The sequence below is a fragment of the Heteronotia binoei genome, chromosome 15, assembly GCF_032191835.1.
Source record: "Heteronotia binoei isolate CCM8104 ecotype False Entrance Well chromosome 15, APGP_CSIRO_Hbin_v1, whole genome shotgun sequence".
NCBI lineage: Eukaryota > Metazoa > Chordata > Lepidosauria > Squamata > Gekkonidae > Heteronotia > Heteronotia binoei.
In genome coordinates, this window is record NC_083237.1 from 27,068,246 (window position 1) to 27,087,417 (window position 19,172).

At 46.0% G+C, this 19,172-nt stretch overlaps 2 protein-coding genes and 1 long non-coding RNA gene across 3 annotated transcripts; 2 read left to right on the forward strand and 1 right to left on the reverse strand.

The window, feature by feature from the left end:
* TNNI3 (troponin I3, cardiac type) lies at window positions 1–12,597 on the forward strand. The gene is made up of 8 exons (XM_060254996.1): window positions 1–6; window positions 739–945; window positions 4,326–4,367; window positions 4,939–5,070; window positions 5,920–6,009; window positions 9,294–9,470; window positions 11,176–11,285; window positions 12,469–12,597. The coding sequence occupies exons 1-7, from the start codon at window positions 1–3 to the stop codon at window positions 11,275–11,277; spliced, it is 756 nt and encodes a 251-aa protein (XP_060110979.1). The 3' UTR covers window positions 11,278–11,285; window positions 12,469–12,597.
* Window positions 12,598–12,635: 38 nt separating this feature from the next.
* LOC132583888 (uncharacterized) lies at window positions 12,636–13,007 on the forward strand. The gene is made up of 2 exons (XR_009556226.1): window positions 12,636–12,741; window positions 12,921–13,007. It is a non-coding gene; the product is annotated as an uncharacterized LOC132583888 (long non-coding RNA).
* A 2,510-nt stretch (window positions 13,008–15,517) lies between these two features.
* Window positions 15,518–18,889, reverse strand: FGF21 (fibroblast growth factor 21). Its single transcript, XM_060255623.1, has 3 exons — window positions 18,176–18,889; window positions 17,100–17,203; window positions 15,518–16,409 (listed from the first exon to the last, which is right to left on the reverse strand). The coding sequence occupies exons 1-3, from the start codon at window positions 18,504–18,506 to the stop codon at window positions 16,113–16,115; spliced, it is 732 nt and encodes a 243-aa protein (XP_060111606.1). The 5' UTR covers window positions 18,507–18,889; the 3' UTR covers window positions 15,518–16,112.
* Window positions 18,890–19,172: the final 283 nt, after the last annotated feature.

A 19,172-nucleotide genomic window follows, 5' to 3' on the forward strand; every position in this document is an offset into this window, starting at 1 on the left:
ATGACTGTAAGTACCAACAAAGGAGCAGTCGCCAAACAAACCTATGGAAAATAAAGTCCCTTCTTTTTAGTTGCCAATGTCTTTCCCTCCTCCTTCAAGGTTCCTTATTTACTGTGCCAGGAAAATTCTGGGTTTCAATGTGTTTCCCCAAACACATGAGTTTTAAATACCATTCAAATGGGATGATTGCCATATAGAATGGATGTGCCACACTAAGATCATAAGTCATTGTGAATAGTCTACCACTGGAACCAAGTAACCATCTACAATATGTGATCTCTTTGGAGAATATTCTATGGTGATTTTTAAATCTCAATGTGCTCCCCTTTTCAAGTTCCACTGAGTTTTGTCGCTTCAGATGTGCTTTGCAAGAGCTTCTCTACTAGCTCCTTAGAAAGAGGGTTCAGATGAGCTTTGCAAGAGATCAGCTGTGTAAATTCAGGTTATAATTGAAACCGGTGCTTTAAAACAACATAAATATTGTTTTTAGCTGTGGCACTTTGGAAAGACTGTGACGTTTATTTACTTATTTACTTCCTTTATACCCCACCTCCAAAGCAGCTAATATTGTTCTCCTTCATTTTATCTTCACAACAAACCTTGTGAGGTTGGTTAAGCTGAAGGTATGTGGTTGACCCTTGAGGGGGTGGCCTGGAAGAGGGAGAAGCTTCAACAGAATATTTCTTAAAAGACAGTATAACAAATGCTACATAATTAATAAATTCTCTCTTTGTGTAGTATGAGGAAGAGGAGGAAGAAGAATATGTGGAGGAGGAAACGGAAGAAACTGCAGCTGAGGCAGAACCAGAACCGGAACCTCAGCCTCCCGTCCCACAGCCCCCCAAGCCTGTGGCTCGGCCTCCTCCCCCAGCTGCTGCTCCTCCCCCTCTCCGCCGAAAATCTTCAGCTAACTATCGAGCCTATGCTGTGGAGCCACATGACAAGGTGGGGTTCTGGTGCTCTTTGAAGTTTTAATACAAGGCAGAACTGGTACCTCTGTTGCTTGGGGATATGGGAATCCATAGTCTTGAATCTCAGGCTTCTTTCTGTTTACAAGATGTGTCAGTTCCTCATGGCTGTAGAGATCTGGATGTGTCTCTCTGAAACACTCTCATCTTCAGATCTGGTCCTGGTCCTTCCCAAATGATTTCCAGTCAAGTGCAGTCTTAGAGCGTTTTCGCACTGAACTTACTCGGGAGCTACATCCCTCTTCACCGCCAAAAACCAGTTTACATTTGCGAGGCAAAAGCCGCGGGACTTTGCGGCTCTTCCAGGTTCTGTGGAGCAATTAGTGCGAAAATGCCCGAGTAAGGTCAGTGCAAAAACGTGCTTAGTGATTTTGGGCCCCTGAGCAAAATCCCAGGATGGAGCTCCAGAATCACTGCCAGGGCTTTTTTTGAAAAAGCCCAGCAGGAACTCATTTGCATTTGCGGGGATTCAGGGGTTGACCTTACAATGGCTTTCCTCTTTCCTTGATGGTCGGGGACAAAGGGTGGCGATTGGGGGTGAATTGTCCCAGAGGCACACGCTTGATTGCGGAGTGCCTCAGGGGGCAGTGCTCTCCCTGATGTTGTTCAACATCTACATGCGCCCCCTTGCCCAGATTGCCCGGAGGTATAGGTTGGGTTGCCACCAGTATGCTGATGACACCGAGCTCTATCTACTCATGGACGGCCGGCCTGCTGTGTCCCAGAAAACCTGGACCTGGCATTACAAGCCGTGGCTAGATGGCTCAGGCTGAGTAGATTGAAACTAAATCCAGCGAAGACAGAGGTCCTTAGCTAGGGTCGGCGTGGTCCGGGAGTGGAAATTCCCTTACCAGCCTTTGACGGTGTGCCCCTAACAGCGACACACAGGGTCAGGAGCTTGGGGGTACTATTGGAGCCTGCCCTAACTATGGAGGCTCAAGTAGCAGCCACTGCCAAGTCCGCATTTTTTCATCTTAGGCAGGCAAGGCAGTTGGCTCCTTTCCTGGAACATGATGACCTGGCAACAGTGATCCATGCAACGGTCACCTCAAGGTTGGATTACTGTAATGCCCTCTACATGGGGCTGCCCCTGTGCCAAACCTGGAAGTTGCAGCTAGTGCAGAACGCCACCGCCCGGCTGTTATTAGGGCTCCCTAGATGGGAGCACATTCAGCCGGGGCTTCGGGGACTTCACTGGCTGCCAATAATATACCGAGTTCGGTACAAGGTGCTGGTTATTACCTTTAAAGCCCTATATGGCCTAGGACCTGCCTACCTTAGGGACCGCCTCTCTCCATATGTTCCCCAGAGAGTGCTGAGATTGGGTTCTCAGGGTTTCCTTACAATCCCCGGGCCAAAGGAGGCCTGTCTGAAGTCAACTAGGGACAGGGCTTTTTCGATCACAGCCCCTTGCTGGTGGAACCAGCTGCCGGAAGAGGCGAGGGCCCTGCGGAACCTTGGGCAGTTCCGCAGGGCCTGTAAGACTGGCATCCGAATATTTCTAAGGAAGACTGTGGGATAGCACATTGAAGAATTGTTGTTTATTTTTATCTGTAAATTATTAATGTATTTTAATTCTTAATTTTATTGTTAGAATTTTTGTGTGTGAGCCGCCCTGAGCCCGCTTCGGTGGGGTAGGGCGGGATATAAATATAAATAAATAAATAAATAAATAATATTAGACCACACCCCCTGATGTCACCATTGTTTCACATGGGACTTTGTTGTAGAAAAAGCCCAGCAGGAATTCATTTACATATTAGGTCACACACCCCTGACATTACCATTGTTTCACATGGGACTTTCTTGTAGAAAAAGACCAGCAGAAACTCATTAGCATATTAGGCCATGCCCCATGACACCAAGCCAACCAGAACTGTGTTCTCGTATGTTCCTGCGGAAAAAAAAAAAGCCCTGATCGCTGCCATCACTTTCCTCCCTCCCCTGCCAGGGCCAAGCAGAGAGTTGCTCTCACCATATATCAGGTGTAAGATTCCCAGGTCCCCGCTAGCCACCAGTGGGGAATGGGGGTGTGGGGTTGCCAGATCCAGGTTAGGAAACTCCTGGAGATTTGAGGATGGAACCTGGGGAGGACGGGGACCTCAGTGGGGTCCAATGCCATACAGTCTACCCTCCAAAACATCCATTTTTACTGATCTCTGTAGTCTGGAGATGAGCTGTAATTCCAGGGGATCCCCAGGTCCCAACTGGAGGCTGGCATCCCTAGGAAATGGGCAGGAGACACTGCTATCATCTGAAGCCAGATGGGGCCTCCTCTTCTTCTCCCTCTTTTCAGTTGTGGTTATATGCAGCTAGCACCCCACCCCACTTCAGGCCTGGGGCCCAAGACACCTGCCCCTGTTGTCTATTGGCTAAGGCTGCCCCTGCCTCCAATCAGGTATTTTTACTTTTACTAGTCTATCTCTTTTGTTCTCCCCTTGTATTTCTATAGTACTTTTTGATCTAGCGCATTTATCAGCTATCTCTCCTTCCCCTTTTCTTCTAATCCCCTCCCCCTCAACCAGATATTTACAATAGAAGGTTGGGAAATAAGATATATCCCTGGAAGGCAGGGCTATCCATGGCTAGAAGCCGGAATAACCGTGTTGGCAGCTCCAGTTTCAGAAAAGCCTGGAAATCTGGTGGCAGAGCCTAAGGAGGCTGGGGTTTCAGGAGGGAGGGAGAGCAGCTGGAATGTGATGTCACAGAGTTCACCTTCCAAGGTTGCCAATATCTCCTGGGGATCCTTGTCGTCTGGAGATCAGGTGTAATTCCAGGGGATCTCCAGGCCACACTTGCAGGTAGGCAACCCTAGGAATAACTAACAATGGAACCCCCATATTCAGAGATAATCTACCCCTAATTACCAAATGCTGAAAACAACCAATGGGATGGACATACGGAGTAGAGGTCCATCAGTGGCTATTAGCCACAGTGTATTGATGGAATTCTCTGTCTGGGGCAGTGATGGACCTCTTGGTGTATTCTTGGTGCTTGTGGGGAGGGGGCAACAGTGGGAGGGCTTCTAGTGTCCTGGCCCCACTGATGGACTTCCTGATGGCGCCTGGTTTTTTTGGTCACTGTGTGACACAGAGTGTTGGACTGAATGGGCCATTGGCCTGATCCAACATGGCTTTATGTTCTTATCTTGCCTGTGAGAATCCCTGGGATGACCTCCATTGTCAGTGGGCCTGGCTCAGGGGCAGAGCACACACTTTGCATGCAGATGGTCCCAGACAGATAGCAGGGCCAGGAACAACCTTTCATTGCCCGAGACGCTGAGTGCTTTAGCTGGAAGGGCTGTTAGCCTCAGGACTTTGGAATGACCAGCATCTGTTTTCTTTTGTTCCACCACAGAGAAAATCCAAGATTACGGCTTCTCGGAAACTGCAGCTCAAGGTAATGGTGGAGAAATGATTGGGGAGGGGGGAGAGTGGGCAGGGAAACCTGGATTTGATAGGGAAGGGAGCAGATACCAGGCAAGTTCCCTGGTTTGGAGGAGATCAAGAGACTCATTGATTAGCTCATTGGTCTAATCCAGGGGTCCCAAGGATTCTGAGCCTGTGAACACCTTCAGACTTTTAAGATTGGGTGGCAGGTAGCACCACAAAATTGCCGCCACTGGAGGCAGAGCCAAGCACACAGAAGAAACATGCACAAGAAAATGAAAAGAAAAGACGATGGACAAAGATCTGAGCACATACAGAAAGGAGGAATAACCCACACATAGAAGATCAAGGGCGGGGAGGATAACACACATACACGTAAACAGAAGTCAACAACCAAGGTGAAAAGCCCCTTCACTTGTAAGAAGGTAGCCATTCCATGGTGCTCCCTTCACAATGGCCCTGCCTACTTCCCTGAAGCATATGGCGGGTGTCTGAAGCAAGTGCCTATGGGCATCCTGGCACCCATGGGCACTGCATTGGGGAACCCTGGTATGATCTAATATATTCTTTCCTTGCAACAGTCACTGATGCTCCAGGTGGCAAAGCAGGAAATGGAAAGGGAAGAAGAAGAGGGGGCACGGGAGAAAGAGCGATACCTTGCAGAGCACTGCACTCCCCTAGAATGGACAGGTCTGGATCTCGCAGGCCTGCAGGTAACTGTGGGCGGGTGGCTGAAAAATGGGGCTGGGCCAAGAATGGGGATCGAGGTGAAGACATCAAATACGAAAGGAGTGGTTCCAGGTGAAGGCAGAAGCAAAAAAAAGAGAGAGTAACAATGGAGGAAGACCGATGTAATATAAGGGAACATGAACTGTGTATTGCATCCTGAACACTGGAAAAAGAATAGGAAAAGAATGACTTGATGACTTTTGGTGAAGGACCAAAAAGAATGACTGTGTGTGTGTGATCTCATGGCAGCACCAAGATTTCTTTTTATTTAATCAGTGCACCTACGCACTGGTTAACATGGGTAGATCCAATTCATGAAATATCTGGGGACATTGGGGGTGGAGCCAGGAGCAAGGTTGTGATGATAGAACTCCAAAGGCAATTCTGGCCATCACATTTAAAGTGACCGTGCTCCTTCTAAATACCACCCCTTCAATGGAAATAATGGCGGGTGGGGGCACCTTATTTTGGGGCTCATGGAATTGGACCCCCTGGTCCAATCTTTTTGATCAGGTCCACCAATTCTGAAATTTTGCAAATTCACTGAGTTGTTACAGAGGACAAACAGAATGGAAATGCAGGGTGACTTCCCCACCTCACCTTACTCTGGACCAGGTTGGAAAAAATCTGCTTGACTTGCATCTTGGTTTAAACCTCCCCCTCCCCACCAAAAAATCACGCCCTTTTCATTAGGAAGTCTAGTGTTGTATATATTCTGCAGCAAGGGGCATTTTGCACATGCTCAGAGGACACTCTTCCTTATTACTGCTTTTAAGAACATGTGACCCTGGCACATTTTAAGCTCTGTTCAGTGTTCACCTTTATATATGCAGGAGATGTGCCAAGAGCTCCATGCGCGAATCGACAAGGTGGATGAGGAGCGCTATGACATGGAGGTCCGAGTCAACAAGAACATCAACGAGGTGGGCGTGATGAAGACTTCTAGCTCCTCCTTCATGTCCTTTGATTCCATAAAAGTGAAGTGAACGAAAACCAATGGCAATGACAGTGGATGTGATATTTTAAGTAGAAAAGGGCTTCATTGACTCTTCCCTGACCCCTCCTTGGCAGCACTAGTGTTTGTTAAAGGAATCCTAAAGTTGAAAGACAGGCCATCCCTGCTTTACGTACAGGAGGTGAATCCCCAAGAGGGCTCCTGGCCTTTAATGATTATATAAAAAGGAAAAAGTTCTGCTACTCCCATCATGCAACAATGTCATGGAGACTGCCCTGCTTGGTGAAATCCTTCCTTCTGTGCTACTAGTACTGAAGAGCTGTTCTTCAGGAGGTATTCCCTGGCTAGGAGATTATATCTATATATAGGAGATTATATATATATAATATATATATATATATATAGTTGGAAAGCCAGTTTGGTGTAGTGGTTAAGTGTGCGAACTCTTAACTGGGAGAACCGGGTTTGATTCCCCACTCCTCCACTTGCACCTGCTGGGATGGCCTTGGGTGAGCCATAGCTCTGGCAGAGGTTGTCCTTGAAAGGGCAGCTGCTGTGAGACCCCTCTCAGCCCCACCCACCTCACAGGGTGTCTGTTGTTGGGGAGGAAGGTAAAGGAGATTGTGAGCCGCTCTGAGACTCTTCGGAGTGGAGGGCGGGATATAAATCCAATATCATCATCATCATCATCATCATCATCATCATCATCATCATCATCATCATCATCATCATCATCATATAAAATCTATTTCTGTGTTTCTTTAAATTTGCTCTGTTCTCTGATCCTGTTCAGAAGCAGTGATATTTAATGGGTAAGGTTTTGTCTAGCAGGGAGCTGATCCAGTTTTGCCTTAGCACTTCCTCAGTCCACATGCACAAGGGGTACAAAGAATGCATTTTCACCTGGAACATGTGAATATAGTTAATGCAGGATAGAAAGCAGAAGAGACCCAAGCACAGATCAGGTTTGTATTGCAGTCACTGTGCCATTTGGATCTTTAGATGTGGGAGAAAGAGTGTGAGAGAAACAGTATACAACAGCAGCACAGAGAATGGAATATTGGACTGGAGAGACCAGGGTTCAAACTCACACTAGTCACAAACCACTCTGGATGACCTCTAAGCTTAGCTTACCTCACAAGGTTGTTGTGAGGTTTAAAAAAGGGGACCAATGTATGCTGCCCCAATTTTCTTGGAAGAAGTGTAAGAGGAAAATGGACTCTGTAGCACAAACTGTTTAAGGGCCAGTCCTTGACAGGAGCCCTGTGGCATGTGGGGGTAAGCATGTGGGGGTTCTTGCATGTGGGGGTAAGCTGCAGTACTGCAGTCAAAGCCCTGTTCACATGGCAAACCATATGGGAATCTCCACTCTATACCACATATTCATTAAATTTGAAACTCCAAAACTATAAACTTTTTTCAAGGTGGTATTTGACACCTAAAAAACTTTTTTTTGCACATATGAAACCCACTCCTGAATGTTGGAAGAAATGTAGGCAGGAAGGGTCATTTTTGCATTGTTGGTGGTTGTGTCCGGAAATCAACAACTTCTGGAGGGAAATCAAACCCATAATAGATACCATCATAGAGGGTGAAATTCCCTTTACACCAGAATCCTTTCTTTTAAATTATTGGCCCAATATAAAACTTTCTCAGTTGAAGAAAGAATTAGCAACTCTTTTGTTGATGGCAGCGAAGCTCTTGATAGCCCAATATTGGAAACGAGAGATATCCCCAAAAAAGCAACAATGGATGACTAAAGTATGGGAAGTAGCAGCTCTAGATAAATTAGCCATACAAATAAGAGTACTAGATATACAGCAGAAGAACAACGATTTTGTTGAGAAATGGTTTCCCTTTTTTAATTATATAAATTCGGAGGAAGATTTTGAAAAGCATATTCCAAAAAAAAATTATTATTTTCTCCTATTATTGAAAATTCCTTTTTGAACCTTAGGCTATGTATTGGTAGATAAAGAAATGAAAATTTAGACGACGTACGTAATAGAGTGCAAGGATAGAGGGGTCTAGAGGCGCTCTGCTTAATGTAAATGATATATATGCCATGAATATAAGATATGTATATTATTGTAAGTGTTTTGTTATGGTTGAAAAAATTAATAAAAATTTTAAGTTAAAAAAAAAAAAAGCCCTGTTCACAACCTGAGTTTGATCCCAGCAGAAGCTAGGTACAGGTAGCCGGCTCAAGGTTGACTCAGCCTTTGCTGGGGGTAAAGTATAGATAACTGGGGAAGACCATGGCAAACCACCCTGTAAAAGAGTCTGCTGTGAAAACGTGATGCGACATCACCCTAGAGTCAGAAACGACTGGTGCTTGCACAGGGGACTACCTTTTTTACTTTGACACTAGCACATGCAAAGGCACAGGGCCTCATCACTCAATTTAAAATCTCAATCCCTTGTACAAAAGGGTGCAGTACTACTGATGCCCTCAAGGGGTCAGTGTGGGACCAGGTTTCATTTTATCCTGCAAGGTAATACATGGACTACGGTCCCACTTTCCATCTTTTCTGCTTCAGGGTGAGTGTTTTCCTTCCTGACACAATGGTTCTTGCATGTGGGGGATTTTTCCCACATGGAGACCAGGAAGCCTCCTTGGGACAGTTACTTATTCCAGAGCAGAACCCTCGGGCTTCATGGGGCTTTCCTGGGCATGACAGAAAGGCCACTTGTCCCTCCTGACCATTACTCCACTTGAGAATAAACTGTACATGCCTACAGTGGAGGTTCAAAGCAGCCCCACCGGGGAAGGGAAGAAGGAATTTAACCCTTCAGCCTCCATTCAGCTTTGCCAATCTAAAATCAGGTTCCTCCTTGGCAAGTATCTGGATGGGAGACCAAGGAAGATCAGGGTTGTGACACAGAGGCAGCCAATGGCAAAACACCTCTGAACACCCCTTGCCTTCAACTTCCACTAGGGGTTGCCAGATGCCTGCTTGACATGGTGTAAAAAAAAATCAGGCTCCTGTTCTACTATTTTTAAAGTGTGTTTGTGTGTGTGTGTGTGGGGGGGAATGTAATTTTTTAAAAAGTCATTTTGTTACTTTTATTTTATTTATTTATTTATTTAAGATTTATATCCCGCCCTTCCCACAAGTGGCTCAGGGCGGTAATCGTGCTCAGCTCTGGTAATCGTGCTGGGAAATGTGTTTGGTTAGCCAGTGCAAGTGGGGTTCCCAACACAGTAAGAGCCCTTCTCGGCTTTGAATATGCTCTCTGTTCTCATTCCAGATCCAAGATCTGAACCAGAAGATCTTCGACCTACGAGGCAAGTTTAAACGCCCAAATCTTCGCCGCGTGCGTCTCTCTGCTGACGCCATGATGCAGGCCCTGCTGGGCTCCAAGCACAAGGTCTCCATGGATCTGCGGGCCAACCTGAAGCAGGTCAAGAAAGACGACAGTGAGAAGGTGAGGCTGGAGGGAGGGGGAGTAAAGGATGAAAAGGGAGGGAGGTGGAAGGCCCATCTCCTGTGCTTTTCTGCCCAGGAATTAAGATTGCAGGGAGAGGCCCTCTTGACTGCCCTGTCAACCACAAATGCTTGTCTGGCGGGTACATGAGAAAGGGCCTTTTCAGTGGCAGCACCAGAATTATAGAACCTCCCCAAAGAGGTGTGCCTGGACCCCTGAATCTTGAGCTTTAGGTGGTAGCTGGAGACAGTTTTATTCATGTTGACATTTGAAGAGTTCTTCTGTTGACTGGCAGTTTTGGATTATTAATTTTAACTAGTGGTTTTAATGTATTTTATTGTATTTTGTTATTATTTATATTGTAAGCTGCCTTGAGTCCCTAGTAGGTAGAACTTAGAAAAAGCTTTAAATAGAGGGAGATGGATGATGTAGCTGAGAGGGTGGTGGGAAGTGCCTTCAAGTCACAGCAGACTATGGGTGATCTGGCAGGGTTTTCAAGGCCAGAGATGGTCGGAAGTGGTTTGCCATTGCCTGCCTCTGCGTCATGACCCTGGTCTTCCTTGGAGGTCTCCCATCCAAATACTAGCCGGGGTCAATCCTGCTTAGCTTCCAAGGTCTGATAAGACAGGGCTAGCCAGGTAGTGGCAGAAAGTGACATCAAGTCACAGTTTGTGTTGAGTCTGTAGAGTTTTCAAGGCAGGAGACATTTAGTGGTGGTTTGCCATTGCCTGCTTCTGCGTTACAACCTTGGAATTCCTTGGAGGTCTCCCATACTAGCCAGGGCCGACCTTGCTTAGCTTGGTCTTTAAACCCCACAGGATAGGATGGGGGAGTGATGTAGGAAACATGAGGAGTAACTGGGGAGGGGGGAAGTGGTCTTGATCCCTGACTGCTGTTATGTGCAGTTTGGGATTAAATATGTCTCTTGGGTTTGAAAAGTTGGAGGTCTAGTTTGCCCCCAAGTTTAGGCCTGTATGAAAGTCAGTAGACTGGATCCATGCTGCCAGCCCTTGAGCTCTTGCTTAATTCAAAATCAGGAGCCTATCAAAAAGTACAATGAATTTCTGCAGAGAACCGTTGAGAGGTCTTCTTTTCGTGGTGGGGGTGCAGCCAACCATGAACTTGATCTGAATTAGACTTCTGAGAGTACATACCTTCTTAAGAATGCTCAGTGACCCTGACCTGGATAGCCCAGGCAATCTCATCAGATCTTGGAAGCTAAACAGGGTCAACTCTGGCAAGTACTTGAATGGGGAGACCTCCTTGGAATACCAGAGCCTGGGGGCAGGGGCAGGCTCTATTCAGCCACCTCTCTGAATATCCTCCAGGCCCCCAGTAGTGGTTAGCCACCAGAGGTCACCATGACTTCCAGGTGCAAGCACACACACACACATTTGAAAATAAAAAAGAATGCTCAGTGCAATTCCAGGGATCTTTTCCTTAACAGTAAGCCTCACTTCATAGACCTGAGGAGGATTCTGAGCAGACCTACTTAGGATTGGTGTCTAAAGCAGTCTGTACATGTCACTTACCTACTAACCCTGACTTTGGAGCCCAAAGACTTCTGTCATGCTAACAGTCACATTGTCCTTCTGCCATTCTGAGGAGATTTCCCTCTTCATGTGGAGTTGTGAGAGCTGCTTTCCCATTGTTGGCTGACTTCAGCTGCTGTTCTCACCACACTTTCTCTCCATCCTTCCCACAGGAGAATCGGGAGGTGGGTGACTGGAGGAAGAACATTGATGCCCTGAGTGGCATGGAGGGGCGCAAGAAGAAATTTGAGGCCTCACCTGCAGGGCAAGCCTGAGTCCTGAGGTGAGGGAATCCGGCAGCCATCCTATGTGAATTATAGGTGAAAAATACTGTACTAGGCAGGATGTGGGTTGAAACTATTGAGGTGAATAGACATTTTCTGTAGAGAAAAGTTTTCCAAGATCTGAAAAATATTCACTATAGATAAAGTTTCTTCGTAGTTTAAAGCAACAACCCTTCAATCACACTCCTTAGATTCATGATCTAAATGGCTTCCATTTTTGAGCTACATCGATTCTATCAAGGCTGTCTGTGAAAGACCTTTAAGATTGAAATCTGTTTTTATTTATCAGGTGACTGGTAATTGACTCCCCCACAATGAACACCTGTTGGTGTAAAAACACTTCCCTACTTGAAAATATATAGTGATAGTTATTCTGCTTGGTACCAAAATATTGAACTTGGAATAATGTTTATAGTGACAGCACTAAAAGCCTCTTATAGCTGTACACTTTTACTTTTATCCATTATCAAATTATCTTTAAAACTGACTGAAATGAAAAAGAAGAATTTAAAATGGTGAAATAAAGCCTTTAAAAAAAATAAATCCAGTGTTCATTCAAACTGGAAAAAAATCTTTTCTGTATAGACAGAGAGAGTGTTGTAATTTTAACTCCAAACTCTCCCCTTATTTGCATGCCTGCGAGAAGCCAGTTTCAAACACATGGGCCACAATAGGCTAAGTTATAGTTTGCAAGAGCAAAGGAGTCTGGGGAGAATGTCCTTAAAAACGAGAATGAAAGTGGGTGTATTTGGCACAAAATCCAGGTTCTTTTTTTTTTTTTTAAATGTACATTTTCAGTTTAGACTATTGAAGGAGAAGTGAAATAATATATATAAAAATGAACCCTCATGTGTGGCATTTGCCAAAGCGAAGTTTGACATTTGCCAAGGCTCTTTCTTTAATGAAATAATAATAAGGGGAAGGGGACAGGAAATGGAATAGTTATCTGGGGGCAGTTACTGACAGCTTATAGAACAGAACGTAGGAACTATTTTTCCATGCTTTTTCAGGCTCCGTTCTTATAAAGGGTTGAATCTGGCTGACTTTCCCTCTAAATCTTGCCCAGCCAATTCACTTTCACTGGCAGTAGGCAAGGCTAAAACTATGCCCATATATTTTCTCATGTAAAAATGGAATCCCTACCCCACCCCCCCAGATTTGTTCCTGTTTTTTTATTCTCAGATGAGTTTCCTCCGTTCACTCCAATCTGCGAATGGCTGTGAAACCTACTTGCAAGAAGATAACACAAAGTATTATTAGTTCTCTGGTGTGGATTTCTGTAGGGAAAGGCAGTGGAACCTGGTTTGAAGTATTTGTTTTCCTAGTCTCCAGGGTTTCCCCCCCCCCCTCCCCAACTCTTGGGAGAATTTTGGCTTTTAACACATAATTAAAATATTTTTAAGCCTTGACTTTATGAACTGATTGGGAGAGATGGTCAGCATGAAATTTAATTGAGTACACACAGGGGTGGAATTCTAGCAGGAGTTCCTTTGCATATTAAGCCACACCCCCTGATGTAACCAATCCTTCTGGAGCTTACAAGGCTCTTTATTGTAAGCTCTTGGAGGACAGGCTACATCAGGGGTGTATGGCCTAATATGCAAAGGCGCTCCTGCTAGAATTCCACCCCTGAGTACACGTATGGATTATTGATGCACTCCTACACAATTCCTACCAGATAGGGAGGAAAAATAAAACACAAGCTAGCTGAGAGAAGGAAACCCCCTTTGCCTAATTCATTTTTTAATTTGAAAAGCTAATAAATGAGGGAATATTACAACAACTAGACTTGCAAGGACAATACCTTATATATATTCACATATCCAAAATTTATTGCTTGATCATAAGGTGATCAAAAGTCAATTAAGACCTTTGAGAATCCAGCGAATGTAACTATCCTGGCATGTTTTCAAATCTCGACCCAGCTTATCCATTCTTTCAAAGCTTTGGGGAGGGAACCCTGTGATTACCCCATTGAGCGCTCCTTGAGAGCTCACAGCATGCTTAAGGGAGCTCTGGAAATTCTTAACCCAGCGTATTCTTAGAAGGATACTTGTAACTGCATGTGCTAGCCACTATACCCAGCAGCAGAGCTGCTAGAAGGGTGTTTTGAACCCGCTTCATGTTATCAAACCCTGGCGAAGATATGAAAGTCATCACAGAATATTCAGGTAGACTTAGAGATGCCAGCCTCCAGGTGGTATATGGAGGTTTCCTAGAATTACAGCTCATTTCCAGACTACAGAAATCAGTTCCCCTAAGGGAAAAGGATGCTTGGGAGGATGGGCTGTGTGGCACTGTACCCCGCTGAGGTCCCTGTCCCTTGCAGGCTCCACCCCCAAATCTCCAGGAGTTTCCCAACTTGGAGCTGACAACTCTACACCCATCCTCTCCCAGAGGCCAGGGGGGCCTGGCAACCCTACATGGGTAAAAAGGAGCATCTGTTCTCAGCAGGGCTTTTTGGGTAGAAAAAGCCCAGCAGGAAAACATTTGCATATTAGGCCACACCCCCTGACATCAAGCCAGCCAGAACTGCATTTCTGTGCATTGCTGATCAAAAAAACCCCTGGTTCTCAGAAAGGCTCATGTCTTTGAACACCATTCCCTGGAGGAAACTTCTGAAGATGGTTGCTGCTTTTCTTTCCTGCTGGGGGGGGGGGGTGGTGGTGGTGAGGGGAGCTTCCAATGGGCATCTTGTTGGCCAGTGTGGGAAGCTACATGCGGAACTAGATGGACCCTTCAGAGCCAGTTCCAGGCAGGGGAGGGGAGGAGGAGGAGGAGAAGAAGAAGACTGATGATGACAGATGAGGAAGAAGATGATGATATTGGATTTATATCCCACCCTATACTCTGAATCTCAGAGCGGTCACAAACTTCTTTACCTTCCCCCCCACCCCCGCACAACAGACACCCAGTGAGGTAGGTGGGAGTGAATGAACTCTTACAGCAGCTGCTCTATCAAGGACAACTCCTGTGAAAGCTATTATTGACCCAAGGCCATTCCAGCAGGTGCAAGTGGAGGAGTGGGGAATCAAACCCGGTTATCCCAGATAAGAGTCTGCACACTTAACCACTACACTAAACTGCCTCACAAAGAGCTTGGGGGCCTTATAGGAGCCCTCTGAGGGCCTGATTCAGCCCCCAGGCTGCATGTTTGACACCCCTGGTACGATATAGAGAACAATATAGAGAATATGAAGCTCGATGCAGCAGGGGCCTTACATCAGATTGTTCAACACTGACTTGGGTTGCTGCTCTGGGTTGGGAAATTGCTGGAGATTGTGCAATTCCCTGCAATTGAAGGTTTTGCATAAAGGGAGAGGGGAAGAAAGGAGGTGGAGATGGGAACGTTTAAGAAGAAAATGTGTTCCTTGCTGTTGCAAGTGCCTAGGCTTTCTCCAGTAGGCTCTGTGGGCATTAGCATTTTGGAGGGGACCATGGCTTATTGGCAGAGCAGGCATGCAGAAGGGCCCAACTAAAGTCCTCAGCAGTTCCAGCTAAAAGAACTCTGGTGCTGCTGGGAAAATCCCTTTTCTGGCTACAACCCTGGAGAGCTGCCAACTAGGCAAAACAGAGCTTTGTGGACCTTTGGTTTAACTTGGCAGCTTCATGCAATTTAGGCATTGTACTAAAGGTTTCCTAGAAAAGGTGAGTTTGAATAAAGACAAACATTTTGAAAAATGAGGTGGCTAATAACATTAATGCATTTATATTTTAATTAGTTAAATGCATTAACCATTTGGCCCTTAAAAATGGTGATCTTTATTTAAACTATCAGAGTGCTGTCCAGCAGCCAGTTCCTATTTGGGGGTGGCCCCCTACTCTCAATTTAATATTCATGATCTACCCTGCTCTGAAACTAGTTTACAAATTGGGCCTTGGAATCCTTTCTAACATCAGCCTCTTTGACTGGTCAAACTTATAACTGTCTCTTAGTTTTTATTTTTTTTTCTTGAGGGAAAAACACAAGGGCTATACGAACTGCTTCAGAGGCTTAGCCATTATAGTGTAGTTTGTAAACCCATGTTCAGTTTCCTACTGGTTGACTGTAGATCATTCATTCATTCATTCTCTCTCTCTCTCTCACAAACACGCACACACACAGTCTAATTTAATTCAGAGGCTGCGTAAAATGGAAGAGGGAGAAACTATGTACATTGTCCAGACTTCCTTGGAGAGTGGAATAAAAATATTTACAATATAGCTGCAGACAAAAAGTATATCAACACCGCAGACTTAGAATAGGTTTAATAGTGATTTCCTTTCCATAACACATAAATATGAAAAAAATAATACACATACATTACTGTATAAATAACCACATATAAATTATTTTCTGGAGAAAAGAGTTTTCTCATTCAGCCTCCCCCCTCTTTCTACTGTCTCCAACCTCCTTCAATAAATATGCACAAAATAAATAAGTTATTTTAAATAGATAGAAAACAGAAATAAAAAGCCGGCAAAACTTAACGCCGACAGAAGACTGCAAACAAAACAAACAAACAAAAAAGGAATCCATCAAAATAAGAATTCTGCCTCTGTTGATGTGGAATGTTCCTTGCATCTCCCTCATGTACAGTATTCACATGTATCATCATTAGACACTTTGGGGAATCAGGAGTCCGCAAAATACAGCAACAATATCAATCATTAATGTCAAGTACAATAAATAAAGTCCTCTTTCTGTCTTACCCCATCCCTGCTCTGACTTTGAATTGCTTCATCCCATCTTTACTGCAAAAACAGCTCAAGCACTGAAACTCTGGAAAAGTCTATAAAGTCTGGCATCGCACACCTGCCCCAAACAACCCAGGGGCCCTTGGCCTTCAGAAGACATAACTGGGACTCCTGAAGCTGGGGGCTTGGTCTATCATGCTCAAGGGGTCAGCAGACTCGATGTTGGGCACTTGTTCATAGAAGTCATAGTCAACAAACAGAGGGTCGAGAGGGATCCGGTTGACCAAGGGCAGGAACTGGGAGAATGGGGGTAGCTGACGATTCCGCAATAGGACCCCCGCCGAGCTGAGGCTGACTGGAATATCATAGTGTTCAGAGTAGTAGAGATTGTAGCCATCACGGAGGACAGTCTCACGGAAATTGCATGACTCCTCTGAGTAGTGTTCCTGTGGGTGGAGAACTATGAGTGAGATAGGGATGCCAGCCTCCAGGTGGGGCCTGGGGATCCCCTGAAATTACAGCTCATCTTCAGACTACAGAGGTCAGTTCCCCTAGAGAAAAGGGATGCTTTGGAGGATGGACTCTGTGGCCTTGTACCTCACTGAGGTCCCTTTGTGTCTCCAGGCTTCACCCCCAAATCTCCAGGAGTTTCCCAGCCAGGATCTGCCAACCCTCCTTCCCTCCCAGGAGCATTTACGAGATCTCTCCCATTGCTCACTAGACATTCTTCTCCTGTAACAGGATCCAGGCATTCATTCCCCTGGGTTTAGGTTTGCCAACCCCCAGGTGGTGGCTGGAGATCTACTGGGATTATTACTGATCTCCAGGTGACAGACATCAGTTCACCTGGAGAAAATAGCCACTGGGAAAGGTGGATGTGATTGTGAGGTCTCTGCCCTCCCCAGGCTCCATCCCCCAAATCTCCAGGAATTTTCCCAACCAACAGTTGGGAACCCTTACTGGGCTCCAGTTGGGACCGAGAGGTTTCCAATTTCTTGTGCTGAGGAAGACACTGTTTTAATCTGAGTTACCAGAATATGGGTTTCTTCACATATCCCTTTTTTGTCCCTTTTTTCCTTCCCCAGACTGTCTTTGTGCCCCCTCCCACCCTCACATCAATGAGAAGTCAAACTTACCGAACCATAGAGATGCCCACTGGAGGTCATGCAGAGGAAGCGAGAGGTTTTCATGCCCTGAATCCGAATAACTCCTGGCTTTACAGCTTTGATCTCCAACAAACCTGGAAGGGGAAACATTAGAGAACAGGGTGAGGAAAGAAGAAGCAGGAGGAGGAAGCAGAACAGCGGCAGTGGGATCCCTTTTGTCCTAACTTGACCACTGAAAACACCCCTTTCCCCTAAATCACTACGAGTACTATGTTAAATCCAGTCTCCCATCTCTTTTCTCTCCTCTTGCAAAAACAGACCAATAAGCAAAATAAAGTGATAATGGGAGGTGCTGTTGTTACAAACAACATGGGGAGGGGTCTGATCCACCAGCTAAAGCCAAATATTCTATCCAATCTGTAGAATTCCCATTTCCCCCTTTTGGAGATCCCAAGAGTTGTGATTCCTGTATTTGGTAGTTCAGCAGCACCTAGGAACCCTGGTGACCCATCAGAACGTATTTCTGTTTCAAAGCACCCAAGAGTTCACACATGAACATGTGCTGCATTCACATTCCAAGCCACGTCCACGCTGTCCTTACAAACCAATCTTTGTCAATTACAGAGCTAAAGCAAACAAGGTCTTCCCACAACTGCACGTACCACTCCTAGTAGATAGTCTCTTGCTGGAACCCTTCACCCCAATCTCCTCGTTGATTCTGTTTACCCTTATTTGCTCTCTGCAATGTCCTGCAGCTCACAAGCTACACCTCATCTTTCTCTTCCCTTGTCAGGGTCTCATCACTTGCATTTTTCTTCCATAACTCAAAAGGACCCTATTCTCCTTTCAGAATGCCTGGAAGTTCTGGTCCCCCCCAAACTGCCCATTGAACTCAGGAATCTTGACTCTAAGGTTCACCTTGTAACCCACTAGATCTTTTCTGAAGAACCCAAGTTTCTATCTTGTTAAACTGGGAATGGGAACAAACCCGTGTGTATCTTGCATTCTCTTTGCTAATATCCAGTCCCCTTCCAAGAAACCCAGGAATCCTCCACCCCAATCCCCACAGCTTCCAGCTCTAATCCTTTCCCTTCCCAAATACTCACTGAAAGGGTTCTGGTGTTTGGAGCCGCGTACTCTGCCGTCCTGCAAGATCTCCAGAAAGAGATGTGTTTGCTCATCTGCTGTGTAGAGGTGGCGAAGGCGGACCTGCCCTTCGAACTGATAAAGGGGGCTGGAATTGGGCAGGGGAAAGGCTAAAGCTGTGGGGGCCAAGGTGGCCCAGAAAAGCAGGCTAAGGAAAAAGAAGTACCACATACTTTGGAGAGAAGCGGAAATGGCCAGCATGGCTGGTGCAGGCCCAGCTGAGGGACAGTAAGATGGCAAGAGGATAGAATTGGCAAAAGGGATGCCCAGTGAGCTCCGCTTCTCAGCCATGGGCTTGCGACTTAGAAACACCTGCCCCACCAGCTTCAGCCTACGAGGACTCACTGCTCTCTCCAGCCCGCCAATCGCCAATAGGAACCCAGGTGTCCTGAGTCCAAGAGGAACCCAATCCAAGGACAACTCTTTAATTCAAGAGTCTTGGGTGTTCGAGGAAGGAAATGCCAAGGATGAAATCAATGGGAATGTTCAGAACAAAGCAGGAGGAGGAGGTCGTGGTGGAGGAGACCTTTCCCTCTTTGCCTGTTGTCTTCTTGTCTCACTCCAGGTTTGCTCCCAGGCAGCAGGCAGGGTGATATATATACACACACATCCAGAGGTGACTGCCCTTCCCCTTGGTTTTCACTCAGCCCCAAACCCTCCTCCCCTCCCCTACGTTCTCTGGGCCCTGAGCATGAATCATGGTGCGCCTCTCGCTACTGTTGCCCCTCATGCGGGGTCACGAGGATGCCAAAGTCTAAATATTACCATTCCGTAGCTGCTTTCATGCTGCCGACAGGAAAGGATGATGCAACTCAGGAAACACAGGAGTGAGGGAGAGGAGGAGGGGGAGGGAGGGAGGGAGGGAGTATGGCTTGAGCAAGCTGGCATCCTCACACCGGCACATCTGTCAAGTACTGTACTTTGACATCTGTCTACCTCACCCACTCATACAACATC

What these genes read in the sequence shown, in the direction of transcription:
- TNNI3 (XM_060254996.1), top strand. An exon ending in CTCGGAAACTGCAGCTCAAG is followed by an intron (nt 4,368 to 4,938) that starts GTAATGGTGGAG and finishes TCCTTGCAACAG; the next exon opens with TCACTGATGCTCCAGGTGGC. An exon ending in TGGATCTCGCAGGCCTGCAG is followed by an intron (nt 5,071 to 5,919) that starts GTAACTGTGGGC and finishes TTATATATGCAG; the next exon opens with GAGATGTGCCAAGAGCTCCA.
- FGF21 (XM_060255623.1), bottom strand. Translation starts at nt 18,506, where the DNA reads ATGGCTGAGAAGCGGAGCTCACTGGGCATCCCTTTTGCCAATTCTATC. An exon ending in CAAACACCAGAACCCTTTCA is followed by an intron (nt 17,204 to 18,175) that starts GTGAGTATTTGG and finishes TTCCCCTTCCAG; the next exon opens with GTTTGTTGGAGATCAAAGCT. An exon ending in GTGGGCATCTCTATGGTTCG is followed by an intron (nt 16,410 to 17,099) that starts GTAAGTTTGACT and finishes CTCCACCCACAG; the next exon opens with GAACACTACTCAGAGGAGTC.